The 24,978-nt window shown below is 39.0% G+C and overlaps 2 protein-coding genes across 3 annotated transcripts; one reads left to right on the top strand and one right to left on the bottom strand.

The window, feature by feature from the left end:
* Positions 1-72: 72 nt before the first annotated feature.
* Positions 73-24,775, bottom strand: dhx29 (DEAH (Asp-Glu-Ala-His) box polypeptide 29). The gene is made up of 27 exons (XM_082156887.1): positions 24,420-24,775; positions 24,070-24,143; positions 23,280-23,393; positions 23,043-23,172; positions 22,811-22,950; positions 21,213-21,350; positions 21,004-21,130; positions 20,740-20,895; positions 19,240-19,411; positions 19,035-19,155; positions 18,349-18,951; positions 10,980-11,123; positions 10,722-10,898; positions 10,461-10,601; positions 9,368-9,512; positions 7,665-7,785; positions 6,953-7,037; positions 6,424-6,512; positions 6,207-6,335; positions 5,429-5,503; positions 4,451-4,676; positions 4,105-4,241; positions 3,931-4,021; positions 1,512-1,829; positions 642-773; positions 384-480; positions 73-249 (listed from the first exon to the last, which is right to left on the bottom strand). The coding sequence occupies exons 1-27, from the start codon at positions 24,577-24,579 to the stop codon at positions 194-196; spliced, it is 4,098 nt and encodes a 1,365-aa protein (XP_082013013.1). The 5' UTR covers positions 24,580-24,775; the 3' UTR covers positions 73-193.
* On the top strand, positions 12,437-18,333 carry LOC309488632 (uncharacterized protein). 2 transcript variants are annotated; one of them, XM_082156890.1, is made up of 4 exons: positions 12,437-12,772; positions 13,668-14,059; positions 14,259-15,584; positions 15,767-18,333. In XM_082156890.1, the coding sequence occupies exons 3-4, from the start codon at positions 14,840-14,842 to the stop codon at positions 17,038-17,040; spliced, it is 2,019 nt and encodes a 672-aa protein (XP_082013016.1). In that variant the 5' UTR covers positions 12,437-12,772; positions 13,668-14,059; positions 14,259-14,839; the 3' UTR covers positions 17,041-18,333. The 2 variants fall into 2 exon arrangements, with proteins under 2 accessions (XP_082013016.1, XP_082013017.1); XM_082156891.1 differs by lacking the exon at positions 13,668-14,059 and having other exon boundaries at positions 12,451-12,550; positions 14,290-15,584.
* Positions 24,776-24,978: the final 203 nt, after the last annotated feature.

The following is a 24,978-nucleotide window of genomic DNA, read 5'->3' as shown; positions in this document are numbered from 1 at the left end:
CCTACAGGCTTTTAGTAAAAACACAACCCTGTCAGTCTATTATGGTAATGGATTTGAAGAATACCACAAACATTTTGTTTGTCTTAAAATATTTTTATAGTTTGGCAATATAATTTACAGCCTCACCCCTCTGTGAGGTTTGTCACCATTTAATTCATAGTCAATTCATGGTTGAATATAAACAGGCACTTCCTCAGGGCATGTTTTCTGACTTGATCAGTTCTGTGATGATCTGTATGGTCTTCTCATCTGAAGAGGATAAAAATGAAAGACGTTCACAATACAAAGACTGTTCGAAAAGGTATGTGTATAAATATACTAACTGACTATAAATATAATGATTCATTCATTTAATAACCAGTTACTTGTACGGTTAAAGTTACCTTCCAAATTCATTTTAGGGTTGGCCAATTTCCTCTCCAGGAGGGAGTCCATCAGCTTGCGAAGGTGTTTGAAGATCACACCAATTCTGACTGGAGCCTGATGGGAATTGAAACAGATAACAGAGTTATCTCACAGTTTGACAAACCATTTTGTGATGCCTCAGTGCTCCTGCCAATGAGGTGATCAATGCAAAGCAGGTAACCAGCCAAGCATGGATAACCAATGAAACAGGACATCATGCAAAACCTTTCCCTGACCTGGAAGTGGATCCATCCATCCAGAGAGATGAGCCTCTCCCTGTGTTGCACATCAATATCACCTCCAAACAGCAGCAATGATAAAGGACAGATCAACGTAGTGTCTCTTAGAAACACCTTAGAGTATTTCACCTGTAGGCAAAATGAGAAAATAGTGGTTCAAATACACAAATGATAAGGGTCAATGACATAAGAGTGTCCATAATGATGAAAAGGAAAAGTCATTAAAAAAGTAAGGAAAAGTAGGTGAAAAGTTATTTTAAATGAAATGTATGTTTTTATGTTGGTTTCCATTTGGTTTTAAAAAACTTTTTAAAGAAATGTTTCAGAAAACACCTTAATTTTTATTTCCAAAATGTTTTAAAATAAAAATGTCAAGGTAAAAGTATTTATTACACCTTTATTACCATAAATATAATTGTTTTTGAGTCGCCGCACCATCTCGTTATGAAAATAAGTATTTTTTTTCCAGCATGTTGGTCACACCACATGATTTTGAGGACGTTTTTGCAAGTATTAATACCGGTAAGCAATTTTATTAAAATGTAATATAACAATATAATTACATAATTTTAATAAAATATTTTTCTAAGAAATAATAGAATATAATGCCAAAAAACGTAAGGTTTTCTTTTCAAACATTTCCTTTCTTTCATTGTATTTTATGCCCCCAAAACAAATGTCAAAATGATTAAAATGAATTTTAATACAGAAATTAAAATGCTTGCTTCACCCATAAATTTGATTGCCAAATAATAAAACGCTTCCGCAGAGTAAGCCATGTACTAGAATGTGACTGACATGGGATGGATAAAAAAATAAAAAAACACTAAATGCAACAGTCATATATTAAAGCTAACCCCAACACACCTTTTCCTGGAAGAGCAGCCAACCGTGGGTCTGCAGGAAGCGGTTGACGGAGGAGGGGTGAACATGGGCCTTCCCCTGAGCAGTCTCTACCACACACACCAGCCGATCCTGAACGTCCACAGAGGGGGTGTAGAGGATACGGCCCACGCTGTCATACAGACCCGCCGTCAGCACGGCATTGAGAACAGAGACGTCCTGCTTGGAGAGCGAGCCGAGGGCTTTGGGTTCGGCGCTGGGTCGAGAGCGAGGAGTCCGGCTGGGTTTGGAGGCTGTGAAACCGGCCTGCTCCACCATCCTAATGAGCTCCTTCTTCACATCCTGAGGAGGAAGTTCAACACTAAATTAAAAGTCAGTTTAATGTATTGCCTCTAGTTATTCAAAAACACACTCAAAATTCATACATTTAGTTGAATAAACCTATATTTCTGAATTTATAAATTCATTCCATACATTTTTATATTTTTGTGACTTAAATTTTTGTGATTAAGGCGTGTATTAAGGTGCGTTTTGGTCGATCTGATCACTACTAGACGAGGGAGACACATACCCGTTTACACCTAGTATTTTAATCTGTCTCCTTTGTCCACTTTCAACCACTTCTGTCCTGATTTATTTGAGGGGAGGGTCTATGGGTGGGTAAATGTATGTTTTTTTTCCAGATCTTATCGATCTAATGAAATAAATAATTCTCCGCGCCCGGAGATGACGGGTAAAACATACGGAGAGCAGCAGCTTATGTGGCCGTTCGAACACATTCGACCACATGAGAATTTACACTACGAAAGCAATCCGGACTAATGTGTTTTCGACTACCCCTGGAAGTGGTATTTAGCGTCGTCCACTTGTGATCCGATCGACCAAAACACATCTTAAAGGGATACTCCACTTTAAAATGAAAATTCTGTCATCATATAGGCCTACTCACCCTCATGTTGTTTCAAACCTGTATGAATTTCTTTCTTCTGCTGAACAGAAAGGGAGATATTTAGAAGAATGTCAGTAACCAGACAGTTTCTGGTACCATTGACTTCCATAGTATATTTTTTTTCCTACTATGGAAGTCAATGGTACCAGAAACTGTCTGGTTACTGACATTCTTCTAAATATCTTCCTTTCTGTTCAGCAGAAGAAAGAAATTCATACAGGTTTGAAACAACATGAGGGTGAGTATATGATGACAGAATTTTCATTTTGAAGTGGAGTATCCCTTTAATGCCAACAGGGCCTTAAAGTAAAAAAAAGAAAAAAAGACAAGGAGATGGAACTATCTAGAGATTCTGAAAAAAGTCTTTTTTTTTATATTATTAGTATTTGAAAAAATTTGAAAAAAAGTGTTGTGTACCCAACACGCAGGACGCCATTTTGTTATCATGTGACTGAAAACCACAAAACAGGAAATAATTAATCACAGACAGGCCTCTGTAGACCAAAAAACAGAGTGTAGACCACACACCCTTATGGCCTCTGTAGACCAAAAAAGTGTCAACTGGACTAACTTCAGTAAACTTCATTATATTCGTGATTCAAAAATGTTGAGATTCATGATATTGTTTAAAAATAGCTTGTTCACCACAAGAACGTGTTCAGTCTATAGGCGCGTAGTGTTTCTTCACAAAGTTGCATCGCCATCTACTGGCCTGGCATGAATAATACAGCGTTTTTAGTCGTTTTCGCAGATCCGTGTGAACGGGATCATTTTCACAACGTTATCATCTGTACGCGAAAAACGCGAAGGAAAAACTTTTTAATTAAATTAATTGTACATTAAATTACATTTACAGATACAAATTTAGATTTTAATAATAATAATAATAATAATATGTTTATTTTCTATAGCGCCTTTCAAGAACCCAAGGTCGCTTCACAATGCAATGTATTAGTGTATTAGTAAATGTTGAAATTAACCTTAACTAAGATTAATAAATGCTCATTGTTAGTTCAGTTAACTAATATTAACAAATGGAAAGTGTTATTGTAAAATGTTACCGAAATATAAAAAATAACTAATAAAAATGACAAAAGCAGTTAAATTAAATATAAAAATAAAGGCTAGTTCAAAATATTAATTCATACTTTAATAATATATTAATAATACTAAAATATCACTGGATGGTTACACCACAGAGACATTAATCTAAAATAAACGGCGATATAAATGATGTATGAACAAAATGTACGAAACCAACAAGAATGCAAAGAATACATTTTTAAAAGCCTAACACTAGTGTTTTAAACTAGATTTTTAAATACTTCTCCTCCTCTTCATCTCGGACACACTTTTTATACCTTAAAAGAAACATTTTTTGCACACACGCAGATCAATCATCGCAAGTTCTAGCAGATCAGAGGTACATTTGTTAATTATCATGACTCAGCAAATGAATCAACAAGTGCGTTCGTAGCTGTAAGAGGACGTCACCTCAATCGTCATGAGGGCGGTGCGATTCAGGAAGTGTCTCCTGCAGTAGACCATCTCAGCACGCGTTCCCTCGCCCCGTGAACTCTTCCACCTGTCAATAAAACACTAACTTCATTACAACGATTTCACTTCCTTTTTCCATGAAGTACTGTTTTGTTGAACATGAGTGATTACCCAAGGTAAGCATTGTAGATGGTCATGTGATCTGAGTTTACGACTGCTAGAGCAGCTTTAGCCAGGTTGGCCTCCTCCTTCCTGCTCATAGGAGTAGCAAACGGGGACTTCTCAGACATGGCCGCTGCAATGGTGGCCTGAAAAATAAACATATGTTACATTATGTAACATTATGAATTTCTCAGTGTTGTTTTGGACCCCATTGACTTTCATTGTATGGATAAAAACAGGTAAAGCACACTAAAGTTCCACAAAAGAATGAAAGTCATACAGGTTAGGAGCGAATATGACAGAATTTTCTTTTTTTGTTTGTTAGAAATTAATAACATGCTGAAAAAACGCTCACAATGGGTTCCAGGCAGCCAAAGATGGCACCAAAGATGAGCATTTTGCCAATCTTGACATTGACTGGAAGTGCAGCCAAGTGATGGCCGAGCGGTGTGAGGGTGTGGCTATCTTGCTGACAGGCGTTGATCTTCCTCAGAAGGCTGACAGCATTACACACGGCCTGCGGCTGAGGGGCATCGAGAGCTCGACACAGGAAATCCTCTGGAGAGCCATAATCACACTTCTGTTAACACGAACAGAAATAGGTTTCAGATTTCAGTGTCATTCACTGAAAAAGAGGCTTTATGCTTTCAAAGGTTTGGGGTCAGTAAGACTTTTTTGAAAGACATTAATCCCTAAAATGTATCAAGGTTTCCACAAAAAATATTAAGGAGCACAACTGTCGTCAACACTGATAATAATAAGAAAGGTTGGTAACTTTATTTCCATGATCCACTTTAGTAACTTTGCAACTACATGTCAACTACCAGTGATTAGAGTATTAATAGACTCTCTGCTTATTATCTGCTAACACTTTATTTTTTTAGATATTCTATTGACTGTAAGTACTGTTACTTTGCAACTACGTGTCAACTTCTACTAACCCTAACTAATACTCTAATGAGAGTTAGTAGACATGAAGGTGCAACATTACTTATAGTCAACAGAATGTCTAAAGGGGAGCATCAAAATAAACCGAGCATCAAATCAGCATGTTCGACTGATTTCTGAAGGATCATGTGACACTGAAGACTGGAGTAATAATGCTGAAAATTCAGCTTTGATCACTGGAATAAATTGCATTTCAAAATATATTACAGAAAACAGTCATTTTAGATAGTAGTAATATTTCACAATAATGTAGCTTTACTGTATTCTCGAGTGCCAGCCTTGGCAAGCATTAAATATGTTTTCTTTCAAAAACATTAAAATATCTTACCGAAAAACAAACTTTTGAATGGTAGAGTAGATTAAATAGAAAAACATGGTACTTAACATAATATGAAGGCAAAGCTCCTCCAAAGGCACTCTGAGAATCTCAGGGATGGAGTAGGCAATAAAGCTCTCAAATCTGTTGTGGGAAAACAAAGAACATGAGAATGACGTGTGTGTGTGTGTGTATATATATATATAAAAATGTATATATTTACAGTATATAAGATGAGATCTATTCATTTTATAATATTAGTTTTACTGTTTTGAGTCTTCCGTTTCAAGTATTGAATAATTTGAAGCTGTTTTTGCTCTTTTTCAGTTTTCTGTCCACCAAATTGCAATAAAAAAATTATCAATAACTAAATCGTCATGTAAATTTACTTCTCATGCGATGCAAAAATATCATATAAAATATGATATTGCCAACCAAAACAGGTCACTGATTCTCTGATGGAAGGTTAGTACTGTATGTGCCACAATCTTTAAAGTCACGAAAAAATCTAAATGGACAATTCTTGGGTTTTTTTTTATGTAAAATTCCTGTATTTATTATAAAGGATTTATCCGTGAACATCATTTAAATTCATGACCTCTCGTGATTTTTCATCAAAGTGACTTCCCCTCCCTCTTGCAGCTCATCTCTTCTCTAATGATGTGTTTACTGGCGTGAGGGCGGGGCAATAACCTGTCACTCAAATAAGATCCACCAACAGCAAACCACAACCATCCAATCAATTCCCTACAGACAAAATCAAGTCCCACCCTACATTTGTTCTTGTTCCAGAACCTGTTTCACTCGGATATACGTCACAATCAGGAAGAAAAGTCTATCGTTGTACCTGAATTTAGGATAAAGGCGGAAACAGTAGCCCTCTCGAACACGTCCTGCCCTCCCCTGCCTCTGGAGGGCGCTGGCTTTACTCACAAACGTCTCCACCAGAGAGCTCATCTGGCTGCTTTCATGATACCTGAAACCAGAAACAGAAGACAGCCGCTAACATTCAAAACCATTCCATCATAGACAGTTAATATCAGATATGTTCTGCCCCGTCTCACCGATTTTCTTTTGTTTTTCCTGTGTCAATGACAAAGACCACATCAGGAATGGTGACGCCAGTCTCAGCGATGTTTGTGGACAGAACAATCTTAAAGAGAAATGAAGATGGTGTATACATACTATGCACTGCAGAAATAGTAATTCATAGTTTTCCGTCATGAGACCTGGAGGGCAAAACGACCAAAGTACTGCAGCTTAAAAGAGGGAAACGTTTGGGGAACTTGTGATCCATGCACAGCACCTGCTGCACTATTTCAATCACTAATGCTAAAAGGTTCAATGTTTCTTTGAAAAACAATTCATGCTAAACTGCGCATTGTGTTTATATTCCGGGTTCATCTGCTTGCCTGTACGTAGTATGCATCATCATACTGAATTTGGTGTTTTAATACCACTGTCTTACTACTTTAATACTTAGTATAAACCTGGTCAAAATTATTGGCGGGAATGGAGGAAAGCCTTGTTTTGCCCTGCAGGTGGGCGGTGATGTCATGTGAAAACTATGTATATATAATATGCTCTTCTGACCTTTCTCACTCCAGGAGGGGGCACTGTGAATGCAGAAGACTGGTCCTGGGACGACAGTGAGGAGTGGAGGGCGACCAGCTTGTATCTATATGTTAACAAACACAACATAAACATATTACAAAATAAATAAAATAACATTTGAAAATAAATGCCATCTACAGAAATTTGTATTTAATTATATATTTCATTGTATTTAATAAATTAAGTTACTTATGGAGCATGGCAAGAATGCCTTATTTCTGAGAAAATGTAATGCAAGGTCTTTATATTAGCATATTAGAATGATTTCTGAAGGATCATGTGACACAAAAAATTATTAATGATGCTGAAAATGTTGCTTTGATCACAGGAATTAAATGACATTTTTAAATATATTAAAAAAGAAAACAGTTATTTTAAATTGTAATCATATTTCACAATATTACTGTTATTACTGTATTTTGATTAGGTGACAATAAGAGGCTTAATAAATACAATAAAACATTAAAAAACCTAATTATTCCAAACTTTTTGAACGGTACACAAAACATTTTATGCCCCTTTACAAAGTCTTGATTTTGTGCTCGACTAGAACAGGTTTTCATGCTTGAATGTTCAAAAATAATAATTTTTCCCATATTTTACATGGTTGCAGAACCTCTCTTCTCAGTCTGTCAGTAACGCTCTGTTTAGTTCCTGTCTCTATGAAGCCCCAAATATAGGCCGGAGTTACCTGTTCTTTGAGCTGAACCTCTTGTCGGTGGTCAGTAGATCATGCAGCTGTTGAATATGAGCCAGGCCTGGGAGGAAGACCAGAACCGCACCATCCACATCACGAAACTGAGGTGATTTATCTTAGGAAAAGAACCAGAGGTACTCCATTTATTCATAAAACCTTTAACGAGTAGATTTTTACAGTCTTTAAGGAAACTGCGAGTGTTGCTTCCATTAGCAAACACTACTAATAATAAAGTATGCATTCTAATAAGGTGCATGTTCAGTCACTATAACTACTGACTGTGTATACAGTAGGGATGGGCATTCGATTAAATTTTCTTAGTCGATCGTCGGGAGAATTAACGATCGACAATCGATTAATCATTAATATTTTTATATTGAAATTCATTATTTCTTTAACTTTTTATAAATTAAAAATGCAATGAAAAAACAAAAATACAGTTTGTTTGTCCTCGATGAGATCTTTATTACAAGAAGATCAACTTGTGGCAGTGAAACTGGACGTTCGGTAGACTTGAAGATTCCTGCGGTGCTCTAAACCAGCGGAACCTGCAGCTGCGAGCCGGCGTTCTTAAACAGAGACCCATGGCCACTTCATCCGTTTTCTGTGATCGGATAGCTCTCCGGTCGTGAAAAGACCAAATCTAAATGCCCTCCGAAACGCATTCGAGACGGATTTAAATCCGATCGCTCAAACCACTTCAGGAGGAGATCTGAGACGCATTCCGCTCGATGGTGTTTTAGGCCCCCAATGGCTCCTTAGAGGCAGCTAACCCTACCCTCAACCTTAAACCTACCCATCCCCTCGCTGCCTGGAAGGCGCCGTTGGGGGCATAAAACACCAAGTGCCACGCATTCCAGACGAAACTGGACAAGAGTAAATGCATCTGGTTGTTGAAACCACATATGCAAATTTGACTTATCCCAAAAATGATAAGAAATAAACGTGTGAGAGCGTGTTATAGGCTATATGTCATGTTATATCCAGATATGACGACGCTACTTCAACACGCATCACCACAGATGAGCATCTATTCATCAAGCCAACGTGCAAACTATCGCAAATCAAAGTGAAAGTCATTCATCAACACACAATCATCTTCATTAAAAGTAAAGAACCGAAATGATCTTACCAGGGCTGTTGCCGCAGTATCTTGTTGCGGTCTTTGATTTAGAAATTTTCGCTGATGATCAATAAAATGCAGCTCATATCGTTTGCTTTCAATGACGTGCAACAATTTAAATATGCATATAGCGCGGGAATTCAAGATCGGATTTATATCCGTTTTGCAAAAACACATTTATGTGACCAGGTGTAAATGGAATCGTTTTGATAAATCAGATAGCTATCCGATCTGAGAAAACGCATGAAGTTCACATAGAACTTCTGCACCAGTCTACTGATTTCTGTTGAGAAAGATAAGCATGTTGACATGATCTGGGATCAGACGCGACCTGGTGACAGCCAGTCCAGCCGCCGAAAACACCCGCTCTGAGGGGACTGACGTTGCCGGGATGCACAGGTACCTCCGCGCTAAAATTAATTCCATTGCTTCAAGACTCACACTACGCAACGCAACCTGCATTAGTTTAATCGATAACAAATAAACGTGATCGACGAAATTCTTAACGATCAATTATCGATCGTCGATTAATCATGCCCATCCCTAGTATACAGTATATGTGTTGTTATCTTACCAAGGTACGCCAGCAGGTCTAATATCAGATCCATATTTATCTTATTGGGATTCATGTACTTCAGGACGTGTCGTGTCCGGCTGCTGAAGTGATCCAGCTCAGGGCCCAGATCCCAGCCTGAACCAGAGTCCCTCACAATCAGCTCCTGAAGAGAATATAAGAACAAACATTTACAAAATAGTATATGCCTGCAATGACACGCCACAGAATAGCCTTACGCATGCTAACTAACCTAAGAAAATAATGGACCGGGTCCATGTTTTGCAGTTCCTGACTCAGTTGTTTTCGCTTGCAAATTGCTGTTCACAGGCTTGCAGTGCTTTTGGCCGTATTTGTGCGAAAAAAAGTGCGGACACAATACAGATCATATTTATTATGCGTTAGCATGAAGCTGCAGTTTCACAATACATGAATTACACTTACGAATAACAGTCAAATGCTGCAAATATTTTTTTTCTTTCACCTGAAAGGCGATTTACACCTTTAAATTTTTTCTTGCATATGCAAATTTGATTTACGCTTGCAATATTATGTACACTTTCACAAATCTTAACCTGCGCATGCGATACTTTATGGCATCATATTACCTTCATACTGATCTCTTTATGAACTTTTTAAAGCGTCAGAGTGTTAGTTGCGTAGACTGCGAATGGAGGGACAGAAATCTCAGATTTCATTAAAAAGATCTTCATTTGTGTTCCTAAGATGAACGAAAGTCCTACGTGTTTGAAAAGACATGAGGGTGAGTAATTAATGACAGAAGTCTAATGACAGAGGAAACTAACCCTTTAATTAATAAAAAAAATAATAATAATAAAAAAAATCTGTATGAATTACCTATTATATGTTTCTTCTAAAAACATTTGATGATATTAATCATCTTTAAAATGCCACCTACAGAAATGTGCATTTAATTCATTAATATATATTTCATTGTGTGTAATAAATTAAGTTACTTTTTATGGAGCAAAGCAAGGAGAACTCTAATTTCGAACACTATTTAGGACAAATAATATGCGAATGGGGACGCAGCATTAATCTTGGACTGATGAAATTCTTCTGTTGAAAAAAGAAATGTGGATTTCTGTCTCACCTGGTGCTGAATAGTCTTTCCTCCTTTCTGTGCGATACTGATGCTGACCTCGTCTTCCTCCTCCACAAACTTCTGACTGTACTCCGAGTCCTGCTCCAGAACATATCCCGTCTCCTCCACGATATCCTCCAGGTGAAACACCTACAGTACCACCACAGTTTTTAGGATTTTTTTCTTATTTGGAATTTATTTCAAAATAAACAAACCATGATGTAAATATACAGTATTTGTTGATATTTATTTAGATGTATATAATCTTGCCTCCACAGGGAAAGTTCTGCCAGGTATGGTGACCACAGGACAGCGGTTGAAGTAGTTGGCAAACTTCTGACAGTCGACTGTAGCGCTCATCAAGATCAAACGCAGATCTGCACGCTTATGAACCACATCTTTCAGAATTGTGAGGAGGAAATCTGACTGTACGCTGCGCTCGTGCACCTAAAATATTGAGACATAATTTTTGGGTTACATGGTCCAGCCTTAAGTGTGGGTATATCCCCAGATGTATGCGAGCCAGACCTCGTCCACGATGATGTGAGTGAGGGAGCTGAGGAGCCGGTCCTGCTGTAGTTTGCGCAGCAGAACTCCAGTGGTGCAGTACAGCAGTCGTGTGGCGTCACCAGAGCGGTTCTCCATACGGATCTGGTATCCACACAGTGAATTCTGTAATGCAAATATTCCACAATATTGTTACCATGGTGTCTCTGCCGTCAACTACCCATACGACACCTTTACTGGAGTTCTTTGGACTTATTTTGCAAGTGTCAAGTTCTTAGATATGGGTTTGAAAACCTTTTAGACGATTTGTTATTAATTCAAGTATTCATTTAACTCATGTGGTGTTTCCTTACACTTTGAAAACATGCAAGTGCATCTTAATCATGTTTTCATATATACAGTTTATGTTTATATATATATTTTTTTTTTTTTTATGGTAAAATGTATATTTGTTTCCAAATATCATAAACTATTCATTTATGAATATCAAGTTTCTGGGGCGCACACCACATTACATCTTACAACATCTTTTTTTTTTCTTTTTCTTTTTTTTTTTAGTTAAATTCACTGACATTTTTAGAGACATATTGACCTTGACAAACAGTCATGCGGTGGTCCTTCTCTATGATATTTCCGTTTTTATGTTGTTGTTTTTTTGTTGTTGGTTGCACCACATGACCCAATTTGGCAGACAAACATTTTATACATTTAAAAATTTTATAAGGGCTTTTTTTTAATTTATTTTTTTACAAATGTCATTTGTTAATTTAAAAATATGTTTTTGGGGAGTGACATGACATTTTCATTTTTTTTCCTGTTAGTTGCACTACAAGGCATTTATTTGGTGGACACATTTTTTTCACACATTAATATTTTAAGTTTTACGTGGTTTTGTTAAAATATTTTATATAAAAATAATAAGAAGAAACAATAAAAAAGAATTAATAATAATAATTAAAAAAAAATACAAATAGTTTTATTTTCAATTTTTAATTCTCACCACACCTTAAAGGGTTACTTCACCGTTTTTTCATATTAAACTATGTTATTCCCTTAACTAAGACGAGTTGATACATACCTCTCTCGTCTCAGTGCGTGCACTAAATCGCTGTCTTGCGGCGAAACTTTGTTAGCACTTAGCTTAGTCCAGTTCATTCAATATGGGCCAAGCAGAGAAGCTACCAAACACCTCCACGTTTTCCCTATTTAAATACAGTTACTCGCGTAGTGTAACTCGACCTAGGACGGTGACACAAAACAAAACATTGCGCTTTTCTAAGCGTGTAAAATGGATAACTATATTGTATGGCGGAATACCATAGCAAGTGCTTGGAAGCACTTCGACTTCGGCGCAGTAATATCTTCACTAGAGGGAGCGGGGGCCGGTGAGAGGATTTTTCACGAGTGAAGATATTACTGCGCCGAAGTCGAAGTGCTTCCAAGTTGGGGTGGCCCTCTAGTGGCCGGTATCGATAAAAACCAGAATGGTGCCCGCATAAAAGGAAGTTGAGATATAATCTTTTCTCTTTTGTCTTAAATTGTTGTATAATGACACTTTTTCTACTTGATATGATACAAGGACCATATGTGAGGTAAGTGTACAGTGATTTTACATATTTTAAGGGTACACTGACTTGCCCACATTCCTCTGAGTAGTTTGAATTCGCCATGTTGATTACTGAGCTTGCTAGCTCTTGGTAGCTTGCTAGCTAGCTAATATATGCAAATTCCGCTTTATTTCTCAATTGAAAGAAAATCAGCAGATTGTAACAATATTGAACAACCAAGGAAGTTTTGTTTTTAAATATATTTTAGTATTCAGTTAGGGCAGTGTTTCTCAAACTGTGGGGCGCGCCCCACTGGTGGGGAATAGAGACGTGACAGGTGGGGCGCGCCAAACATGAGGACATTTTCCTTTTTATGCCTTATATGGTAATGATCAAATCTTCCGGAATCTGGAGCAAGACCGCGCACTAGACTAGAGAGTAGAGATTTTTATTTCTGTGCCCCTGAGAGTACGGTCCCACATATGGGATTTAGAATGTTCAGTGAAGTGACATCACTGCCAGATTCAAATTGTGCTTTCGCGCGTTGGCTGGCGCTGAGCCAGAGTCGGACGAGCTCAGCGCTGTCATATATCACAACTATGCAGTGTTTTCAACCTAATAATGTTTATTTTAGGTTTCAGCCATTTAAATACACATAAGCACGAGTAAAACAATACATTTGGAGTTTGTAAAATACACACTGATGTCTGTAAGGAAATTAAGGCAATCTGTCATACAGTGTTATTGTGGCTGCGGTGTGTCACGTGACAAATATGACGCGTCGCCATGGAAACATTAAGGGGGAACGTTCTAAAATAACAGTCGCCTTGAAAAAAAACAATAACAAAACATGGATAAATTTCTATTTTTGAAATTAGTAAAAAAAATTACACAGCTGCAACTTTTATTTTCTAAAAATTTTTTTATTTCATGCAAGTTATTACGACACAGCTGCACTTTTATTTTCTTTATTTTTTAACTTTCTGTTATTTGATGTATATAGTTTGTATTTTAGATACAACTTGTTACTCTGATACTACTTGTTAGTTCAATAAATTGGAACATGTTAAGCTTGTTGGGCTTTAAATTAGCATTGTGTTGGGGCGATGGGGCTTGAAAATTCCTCCTCATCTAAAGTGGGGAAGGACCAAAAAAGTTTGAGAACCACTGGGTTAGGGGAACCCTCTCATAACAGCTGTTCTAAAACTCTGGCTAAGGTCAGACTAGCTTACTTTTTTGCTAAAGCAAGGTGACATTTACACCGATCTTGATTAGGCTACTGAGGTGGATAACAGTACATGGATAAAAAAAAAAAAAACATGTACATAGGCATTAATTACTTCCGTGAAATACAGTATATTACTCTAGTATGAACAAGGTAGGCTTTACATAGTTTGACATAATGTAAATTCATTTATTACTGGGTAATAACATAATAACACTTAATTTAGAGTGATAGGAAACTAGCTTTTACTTTTGCTAACTTGATGTGAGTAGTTCTTAGAACTCATCTCAGAACTATTTTGAAAGTCCTTGAAAGGATTATCTAGAGCAGTGGTTCTCAATTCCAGTCCTCGGGACCCGCTGCTCTGCACATTTTGTATGTCTCCCTTATTTAACACACCTGAACCAGATCATCAGCTCGTTAGGAGAGACTCCATGAACTGAACCGTGTGTGTCAGATAAGAGAGACATACAAAATGTGCAGAGCAGCGGGTCCCGAGGACTGGAATTGAGAACCACTGATCTAGAGGTGTATAAACCCATTTTCACCCACATTTCAGACATGGGTGACTTGATTCTGCTCAACAGCCTTCACCAGAGCTTCATGTTTGCTGATTAAAGCAAGGTGTCCCAAGAGTGTGGAGATAAGCTGTTAGCTGGCTCTGGATGGGACCGGAGGTTTGCCCTTGCAAAGATCTTCAATACTGGTGTTGCAGCATCTCTACTAAGCGGCAAGCATGTCAAACGTACACGGTATGCCTACCAGCTTACCCTTGCCTGGCTCCATGTACTCAAAGTACAGGCATATGAGGAGTACTGCCAAGAGGGCTATGGGCCTCATGAAAGCATGGAGATGTGGGAGAGTCGACTCAGGAATAATGCTCCAACAACCTCTTACTGGCTAACAGTTCGAGACTACCTCATGATCAACTGCCGCCTCATCCGTGGTCCGCAAGTGGGGAATTGGCCACTGACCCTGAATGCCCTCGAAGATTTGTGCCCGTGTTTATTTGCCTTTGGGCATACAAATTATGCCCGCTGGATGCCAGTATTCCTGAAGGACATGGCAAACCTGCCAGATACCCATATCCAGCAGTCCACGAGGCGTTCATGGAGGGGAAGTTTGTGGTCCAACGTGGAGATAAAAAATTCTCCCTTATGGCGCTTGATCAGAGCCAGGAACACAGTATTAAGTTTCTGAAGGAGGACAGTGGTTCAAAGGGCTTGTATGCCCAGCATGAGGAGAAGGAGATAAACGAGCTCTCAAAACCGGAAGTGCTACGGGCCATTGATGAGTTTGAGGTTGCCTGTTTCTCTGCCTCAAGCGAGAAGGAAAGTCTAGAACATCCAGAATCCTCAGCTGCTGAACAGAAGCAGTTCCTCAATCATCTGAAAGAACTATGCGATCTTGCAAAGGAAGATAAAATAGTCAATCCCTTCAAAGAAATGGGTACAAAGCTCATCACCCTAGACACTGGTGAGGTCATTGACCATGAGATCTCCAATTCCCTCAGGGAAGCTCCTAACATCGGCAAAGCCATGTTCACAGAGTTTGTAAGGCACAGAGTAGAAAAAGCCACCAAGCCCCTATCTGATGTCATTCCAAGGGCCAATTTGTTCACATTCACGAACAGGCCACCCGTGGATCTGAAGAAGGGTGCCAGCAAGTTGTGGTCTGCCAAGGCAAATACAGCTCTTGTCACCAAGCTCTTCATGTCCCTACGAGCCCGTCCTGATCTGGACATCGATGACTTCAAGCATGAGAATCAGCGTGAGCCTCCATCTTTGTCCAATCAAGGCAAGCTGCGGTCAGGAACCAAGTCAGATATTCCTAGGTGCTTACCAGGAATGCCAGGTCTGTATATATCATATTTTCTGTTTGTCTTAGATAGGGTGAACAAGGGTTCGGCACCTTTAAGCTCTGCTTCTGTCGTAACCCTTTTCAATCGGCTAGTCTTTATTTAAAATCTTCTGTTCATTTGTATGATCTGCTGCTGCTGGTTGAAATAAACTCATTCAGGTCCTCAATTCATTCAGGTCCTGGCCCCTCTCCATCAGCCAAAGAAGCTTCTGTGGTCGTGCTTGATATGGCGGCAGTAATACACATCATCAAAACCCAGTGTGCCAGAGTGTTTGGAGAGTACACTCAGATGGACTTGGTGCCATACTTACACAGTCTGATGACTGACAAGACGACAAGAGTGGATGCAGTCTGGGACAAGTATATAGAGGCAAGTCTCAAATCCCAGACTCGTGTTAAGCATGGTGGGACAGCAGGGTACAGAACACGAGTCTCCGCTAAGATACCTCTGCCAAAGGGAGCTCAATTGCAGAAGTTCCTCAAGGACGGTCAAAATAAAGATGAGCTGTTTCAGAACATCAGTGACGAACTTCTGAAGACAACAGCTGGCTCAAAGTACCTCCTCCTCACAACAAAGGCTAACTTGGTCCTGAGCAACAAACCTACTGACCTAGAAGCATTGTCACCATGTCAGCAAGAGGAAGCAGACACACGAATGATGCTACATTTACATCATGCTGCCGAACAGGGTCACACCAAGGCTTACCTAAGGACAGTAGATAGTGATGTGGCTGTGCTGGCCATCAATCTGTTCCAGGAGTTAGGCCTCTCAGAGCTGTGGATTGGATTTGGATCAGGGAAGGCATATAAAGATATTCCAATCCACCACATCTCAGAAATGTTGGGATCTCAAAAATGCCAAGCACTGCCCCTCTTCCACGCGTTCACAGGATGTGATGTTGTATCAGCAATGTATGGAATTGGCAAAAAAAACTGCATGGAATGCGTGGGCAGCTTACCCAGAAGTCACCGACACCCTCATTGTGATCACCCAAGACCCAACCAGCCTCACACTGGAATCAGTGCACATGCGAGTTCTCGAACGCTGTATTGTAGTAAGAACTGCGGTGTCAAGTCAGTCAATGAAAACCGGAAGCTTCTTTTCACTCATGGCCTCAAGTCCCTGGATTCAATCCCCCCGACCCAGCATGCCTTTTTCCAGCTTGGGAAGCGTGCCCTGCACACTGCAGCTTTTGTCTGGAAGCAGTCCCTCTCCAAAACTCCAGAGATTCCAGACCCCAGTAAGTTGGGTTGGGATTGGAATGACAGAACCAAAGTCTGGGTGCCATATTGGACAGATCTGGAAGATGTCAGCAAGGGATGCTCACTCCTCCTCAACTGTGGCTGTGTGGTTGCCTGTAAGGGCAACTGTAAGTGCCACCAAGCTGGACTTTGCTGTACCACATTGTGCAAGTGTGAGGGAGGCTGTACTAATAATGATGAAGAGTGAAACAAATTTTTTTTTAATAAATACATGATGTTTAAGTATGTTTTTTTTGTGTGTGTTATTTGACTAAAATGTAATATTGATCCTTAACATGGTGAAAAGCATAATATAACTTTTCACTGTGGCATAGTTCTGAAGTTGTGTTCATTTAAAGCCTCAACAATGGTCCTTTTGGTCACAACATGTGATTTTTGACACTATAGTGATAGTGACCTGTCCAATCAACAAAGAAAAGCATACCTTGGAGGTAAAAATATGGGTCTAGGGCCCTGAGTAATATTTCAATGTGACTTTTTCAGAGATATTGACAGTTTATTTGAGCTAAATATGACTATGATAATATATTTAACATGGAAATGGACTTAAAATAAGAAGAATATATCAGAATTGGATTCCTTGTATCAAACAAAGTAGAAAAAATTACATTATACAACAATTTAAGACTAAAGGAAGCTGAGATATAACCTTTTCTCTTTTCGGCGGGGGCCAATTTGGATTTTATGGATAACTGCCACTAGGGGGGCCACCCCAACTTGTACCCATGGATTTTTGAAAACCTTAGGCCTATACCTAACACCCTGCCAAAAATCTAAAACTTTTCCAGAAGTGCCCAATTTTCATGAATTGCATCCTAGCTATTATTGTTGAGCCTTAAAGGTTGTATCAGTGATTTCAGGCCCAAACATGAATGATCACATTCATCTAACTTAATCTTTCCTAACGATACGCTAGCTGCCCACCCCATAAGCAGGCCGTCAAAAAAAACGCATCTCTGTAGCCAGCCTAGGCTCTGAGATCTGCACACAAAAACAATTGGTTTCACCACCACTCAAAACCAAAATAAATAGTGAAATACCTCACCACGTGAGGTTTTCGCGTGCAGCCATCATAGGCAGCCGTGCACGAGTGCAAAACCTCACAACACCCACCCCTGTCGACGATTGGTTGGAATACTATTTACTTTGGTTTTGAGTGGTGGTGAAACCAATTGTTTTTGTGTGCAGATCTCAGAGGCTGGCTACAGAGACGCGTTTTTTTTGACGGCCTGCTTATGGGGCGGGCAGCTAGCGGATCGTTAGGAAAGATAAGATGAATGTGATCATTTATGTTTGGGCCTGAAATCACTGATACAACCTTTAAAAGGCAGTAGCTCAAGGACTGTCTGTGGTGTTTGAACCTACAACTTTTAAGGTTACTAGCCCAAATGTTTGATTCCTATCACATACCACCTGACTTATTAGAGATGAACAACATTAAAAGCAAGGTATTTCCACATACACAGTTTTATAAAGCATCTTCCAGAGATCTAACCTTGCCTCCCGGTCCGTCCTCACTCCCCAGCTCCTGCGACACCCTGCTGGCCAGACTCGTGGCTGAAATCCTTCTGGGTTGCGTCACCACCACATTGCATGGCTGCGCGGCCTCCCCAGCGGCCAGAAGCTCCTCCAGGATGAACTGAGGAATCTGTGTGCTCTTCCCGCTTCCCGTTTCCCCAGCGATCACCAGCACGCGGTGGCGCCGGAGAGCATCTAGCACCTTCTCACGGTGCTGGAAAACAGGCAGCTGCTCCCTCTCAGCCAGCAGCCTGTGCGCCACAGGAGAGCCTCGCAGTTTGAGGAACAGCCTGCGGGACGCCTCCGCCACCATCAGGCCTCCTCCGTGCTGGGGTTCGTGGTCCTCCTGCACATCCAGGTTCTCCCAGGAGTCTTCCGGTTCAGTGTCCTGGAGACTTTCCTGGGGCTCGGACTGCAGTTGGAGGGCCTGCTGCTGTTTGAGGCGAGTGAGCAGGCGTGCAATGAACTGGTCACGTGGTTTGTTGATGGCGGAGAGGGTTTGCTCCTCCTCTTTTTGTTCGTCATCTCGCCACTCAAGCCACACGTCGCGGTAGGTGGGCGGCAGCAGCTGATGCACAGACTAATGGAGATCAAAGATTAAATGAATGAAATACATAAAGCAAGCATCTATCTGCCTAATATGTGAACTGTTTTGAAACTCACCTGTCCTTTGACTAGTTTATAAAGGGCAAGCGTGGCTCCTAAGTGATGGGCTTGCATGCCGTCTTCAGTCAGGATAGTGGGACACACCTCCAAAACGTCATTAGGCCTATGAATGCGCACTCTGACATCAAGGACAAATAACCAGACAGTCAAATCTGCATTCAGTACACAGTCAGAATCAAAAATGCAATTGTATACAACATACTTGCATTTCCAATATCTCCCGACTGAAATTTTGTCGAAGGATGGTGGAGGGCTCTTCGGGAGGTTTTTCCTGCACCAATCAATCAAAAACTGTTTAGGAGACTTGCCAGTCCAGCTCCTTGAGGTGTAGTCAAAGTTTCGGATGTCTTTGGGCTCCTTCTGCTTTTTCTCCGCTAGGGCATCAACAATGATCAGACAAAAAATAAATAATCAGAGATGCAAAAAAATACATTAAAGGGATAGTTCACTTTGAAATTAATTTTTGGTATGTTTTAGCTTACCTCAAGGGCATCCAAGATGTACGCAGACTGGTGCATAGATATATACACACTAGATGTCGCCTTGTCTACGGCAGTTGCCGTAGACAAGGCGACATCTAGTGTATATATCTATGCACCAGTCTGCGTACACGTCAGATCAGATCACTCGGACATGTCTGCGTATAAGAGGTAAAAACGATATAAATACTGTTCGTTTTCTCACACAAACCGCTCGTTTCGTGTCTTAGGCCATCAATGTGTACTTACGATGGGGAATTGTTTAATTTGGACGACGGGGAATTGTTTTAATTTGGACTCTGTGCTTGTGTTTTGAGACCGTGACCATAGACCTGCATTATATGACTGACAGACAAGAACGGTTTGACCTAAAAATATCAAAATTGAAACTACTGCGGAAAAAAAGACACCTACATCTTGGATGCCCTTGAGGTAAGCTAAAACATACCAAAAATTAATTTCAAAGTGAACTATCCCTTTAATATCTGCCAATGAACCTAGGCATTACCGAATCATAAGCACAAGCAGAAGCATTGAATAAAATAAATGTAAAAAAATAATTTTTACATCATAGCATAAAACAAAACAACAAAATAAAACAACAGCATGAAGTTAAAATAAAATGTTTCGTTAAAAAACATATATATATATATATTACAAAATTACATTATGACATAGCATAAAACAAAACAATAAAATACCAGCATTAATTTAAAATAAAAGATACATTTATAAATAATAGCATAAACATAAAATGACAAAATAATGTAAAACAACAAAAATTAAACAAGAAAGAAAACAATTAAACAGCATAAAATAAAACAAAAAAAAATAAGCAGCATATGAGCATACAATAACAAACAGAAATAGCGAAAATATAAAGTAACAAAATAAAATAAACAAAAACATAGAACAGCATGAAATAAAATATCACAAAATAAACTGAATAAAGCAATAGCATAAAAATAAAAAGATGAAAATGTAAAATAAACATGACAAATATAATAAAATAAATAACAAAATAAAATGTAAAACATAACATAAAACAAAAATCATGTAAAATAACAAAATACCATAAACAAAAATATAAAATGACAACATAGCATAAAATAAAACGATATAGACTAAACAGGAAAAAAACAACAACCACAAAACAAAAATAAAACTATTGAACTAAATAAATATACATAAAATATATATATAAAAAAAAGTATTACTCTTACTTTTTTCTGCTGGTGGTGCGTCTGCTTGCTCAAAGAGGCTGAAGTTGAGTTCCTCCTTTCCATCAGTGAGTGTAACTGGCTTCTTTTCCTCTTTAGGAGTGTCTTTAACCTTGATAGCTGAATTAAACATTGGATGACACTCCAACGACTTCATTTCTGTAATGTAAACAAACACTATTAAGAACCAAATTCATAGTAACCCTTCCTCACATTCTATACAATTAACAAATACCCTAAAGTAGCGAACACTGCCGGCACAGAGACCTTGCTGGATGACTCTGATGCGATCTTGTGCTGTCCTCTGCCCTGCTTTGTCCTTCTTGGCCTTCGATCCTGTGGCCATGTCCTTGGCATCATACAGCTGAGCGCTCAGCAGCAGGTATCTGTCATTCTGCAAGAAGAGCATGGGATTTTATGGGAAGCTGCAGGCGTAATACCGGCATATTATAGAAACTAGACTCAGTAAAACTCACAGGATCAAACTTCTCCTCCAACTCTGGGTTATAAACACTTGTGTCCGTGTTTTCATCTTCTTCGCTGCTCTGATCTTCAGATTGTTCAGCATAGCGCAGGATCCACTCCTTCATACTGCCACCCTCTTTTACAGGACTCTGACATCAAATAAATTTTTTTTGAATTAAAGTGCCCCATTATGCTTTTTCAGATATTACGTTTCATATAGTGTGGAATATAGCTGTTTGTGAATGTAAAATGTCTGCACAGTCTCAACGATCAAAGTGAATGATAAATAGCCTAGAAATCTAGACGCACCCTAGCGGCAGCAAATTTTATTTTGCAGCCAGTGTCGTCTAGCAACTCTCCGTTGGCTTGCGAGCTGGAAAAACCAAACTCTAGTCAGGCCGATCACATCGTGTATAGAGTCGGCGGGCGGGCTTTACATAATGACGACAGAGTTGTGACGGTCTGCTACTTGAAAACAAAGATGATGGCGGCTGCTGCTGGCGAACAGCGTCTTTCGAATCGGCTTTGGCCGCGACTCTGGAAGACTTGGAGTTAAGCTTTTCTTTGAGAAATGAACAAAGAACGGCACTGAAGTCATTCTTAAAAAAAGAAAATGTGTTCGTAGTTTTTCCGACCGGATAAGGCAAAAGTCTAATCTTTCAACTAGCTCCGCTGGTGGGAAAACGCTCTGGTTGGTTGAGGCGCTATCCTATTGCATGCAGAGGGAATTTAAAAGACAACCGTTTATCCCGCCCTTCGGATTGAGCCCTGCCAATGGTGTGTTCCCAGACTCAACATCTTGATGTGAGTCTGGCTTGTCAGGCTAAATGATCAATGGAGTAATTGAAAAATTGTAAAAGCAGCGATTCTGAACTGTCTAAAACAAAGCATCAGTAATTTCCTGTCTTACTTCCAGCACAAAGCTACGTAGGTTTGTAACAAATTTGGAGCCTGGAGTCTTCATTGGCTGCCCGTGAACAACGTCTACTTTGACTCTCAAACACTGTAGTTGTAGGTGAGGCCTGGAAGAGTTTGGTTTGTGTTTTCGACATCTGCACATCTGCATCCACTTTGCATGCGCTTACAAACAATGAGGACTTGGGCTAGGATTGATCCGATAAAACCGACGTAAAGCCATAGTTATTGTTCGTATCACCGTGTCAAGTGCTGAGGAAGACGCAGAGCTGAAATTCAGATATAGTAATGGCCGTTTTGTTTCTGACATGTACTGTAAGCGGTTGACCAATCACAACAGACTGGGACATCTGACCAATGAGAGCAGAGTAGACGAATCACAACAGACTGGGTCATCTGCCCAATCAGAGCAGAGTAGACAAATCACAACAGACTGGGTCATCTGCCCAATCAGAGCAGAGTAGAAAATAGGCTTTTAGAGAGACCGAATACTTTATCGAACCATTTCAGACACTGTGAGAAAAAAGCTGATGCTGCAATGTATATTATAAGAAAATTAAAGTGCTTTTTTCACCATGGATGCATGTAAACCTATTGTAGGAGACCTACAAAAATTAGGAACCTTTAAAATAGCATAATAGGGGAACTTTTAAAAGAAAAAAGTGATTCATCATAAAAGGACACTTTAACACACCTTTGCCTTAGGTTTCTCCTCCTCTTTGGGGGCTTCTTTCATCACCAGCTGCTTCTTGTCCTCTTTAGGAGGCTGGTACTTAGGACGAGTCTTCTGTTTCTCATCTTGCATCTTTTGGCTGAAACCCTCCGGTAGCTCATCTTTATTCACAGAAAAGCAAAACAAGGGTTTAGAGGTTTGAGCAGCACGAAATGGGTTTATGAAGTTTATGACTGCAATCTGAAGCTTTTACCGTCTCTGAGATTCAGACAGAGCCAGTCGAGCGCCGAGTGCAGATCTCCTCCATACAGCACGCTGCTCTTCATGGCCTCCTCGATGTGCTCCGTCTTAAACTGGAACTTCTGCAAGGCTGTGTACAAATCCTGACACACAATATATGATAGATGATGTTCTTTGAAAATTCTCAGATAATAAATAATATTCTTTGTTTTTTTACAATTAAAAGAAAAGAAAAAAGGGAAAGAATTACCAGCAACTTCTTGGAGGTGATTCTTCCAGATATTGGTCCTTTATCAGCATTTTCTTGCCTGTAATCATTGATCAACTTGATCACCTTCCTTTCCAGTTCTGGATGGATAACAACCTTCGAGACATGCAAAAAAAACAGATATTAATATTGATAATACTACTAACAGACATTGATGTGTACAATAACTTTCAAGTTTTAATTTTTTTATGCATATGTTCACCCAAAGCAGCATTTATTTGATCAGGAATACAGTAAAAACAGTATTATGAAATATTATTACAGCTTAAAACAACTATAATGCATTTTTAAATGTAACTTATTCCTGTGATCAAAGCTGAATTTTCAGCATCATTACTCCAGTCTTCAGTGTCACACGATCCTCCAGAAATCATTCTAATATGATGATTTGATGCTCAAGACACATTTATGATTATTATCAATGTTGAAAACAGTTGTGCTGCTTCATAATTTTGTGGAAACTGTGATATATATATATATATATCTTTTTTTTTTTCAGGATTCTTTGATAAATAGAAAGTTCAAAAGAACAGCATTTATTTTGAAATAGAAAATAAAACATTATAAATGTCTTTCTATCATTTTATGATCAATTTAAAGCATCCTTGCTGAAATATTTAACTGACCCAAAGTGACTTTATGTGTTCAAATGTATTAATCTGTCTGCAGAAGTCATTTATGCAGGTCAGTTGTGTAACAACTGTTATTTTTAGACTGGATAGGTTTTCAGTTATGAACGTATAAACATGAACTATATGAATGTGAGACATACCTTCAGGATAGATTTATCAGCCACACTGCTTGTGTCCGTCTGTGCATTAGTGTTAAGACCATATGTTTTGGGAGCTACAAGAAAAGAAATAACAAATATTAAAGACATTTGCAGACAACTGTCAAAATTGTACAGGCTCTGAACATCACGTGAATCAATGCAACACTTACTGTATAATAACTCTCATTGATTATTACACTACACAGTGCATCTGCATTCAAATAAGTAGAAATGTTATAACAATGTTGATTTATATATTGTCATATAATTACATAATGCTTGTGAATGTCTAATGCATCAAACTCCTCACACAGATTAGAAGCAATGCAGCTTTTAAAAGGACGTCTGACCTCTGGGTTTGTTTTCCTTCGAGGCTGACTTCTCATGGTTTGGTCTCTGTTGGGGTTTTTTGCCCGTGGGTTCAGATGCTGCATTGGTCGCGTTCACAGTAACCGGCTGCACACACACACTCGTGGGAACCGCTGCCGACTTCTTCTTCTTCCCACCCATCGCAAAAATAATCAGTTCAAGTGTCTGTTACTGATCAGTACACAAAACGATCAACATTTCTATAAACACACATTTTATATCTGGAAAATGCTAAAGAAGACTGTGCTGACACATCCAGCTAAGCCAACTCTATGAGAGTCCGTGAAGGCTGAAACTACAGAAGCTTCTTTCAAATTAAAAGTTCAGCGGAAACCTTTATTTTCTAAATATCTATTTATTTAGGGCCTCCACACGTCCTAAGAGAGAGAGAAAAACAGGACAAAATACTTAATTTAAAAGGACAGTAGAATGAACATGTTCAAAGTTGCAGAGGCATTTGTTGTAGTCTATCAAAACCTATTAAAGTCTCTTTAAAGTTTTAGTCACTAAATAAAAGTAATTAAATACCAAACTCAAATT

The sequence above is a fragment of the Leuciscus leuciscus genome, assembly GCF_965113295.1.
Source record: "Leuciscus leuciscus genome assembly, chromosome: 24".
Classification (NCBI taxonomy): domain Eukaryota; kingdom Metazoa; phylum Chordata; class Actinopteri; order Cypriniformes; family Leuciscidae; genus Leuciscus; species Leuciscus leuciscus.
This window is presented reverse-complemented; position numbering and strand designations above follow the sequence as displayed.

What these genes read in the sequence shown, in the direction of transcription:
- LOC309488632 (XM_082156890.1), top strand. Translation starts at nt 14,840, where the DNA reads ATGGAGGGGAAGTTTGTGGTCCAACGTGGAGATAAAAAATTCTCCCTT. An exon ending in GTGCTTACCAGGAATGCCAG is followed by an intron (nt 15,585 to 15,766) that starts GTCTGTATATAT and finishes CAATTCATTCAG; the next exon opens with GTCCTGGCCCCTCTCCATCA.
- dhx29 (XM_082156887.1), bottom strand. Translation starts at nt 24,579, where the DNA reads ATGGGTGGGAAGAAGAAGAAGTCGGCAGCGGTTCCCACGAGTGTGTGT. An exon ending in CGCACCACCAGCAGAAAAAA is followed by an intron (nt 19,412 to 20,739) that starts GTAAGAGTAATA and finishes TTGATGCCCTAG; the next exon opens with CGGAGAAAAAGCAGAAGGAG. An exon ending in AGGTTCAGCTCAAAGAACAG is followed by an intron (nt 7,038 to 7,664) that starts GTAACTCCGGCC and finishes GTTAACATATAG; the next exon opens with ATACAAGCTGGTCGCCCTCC.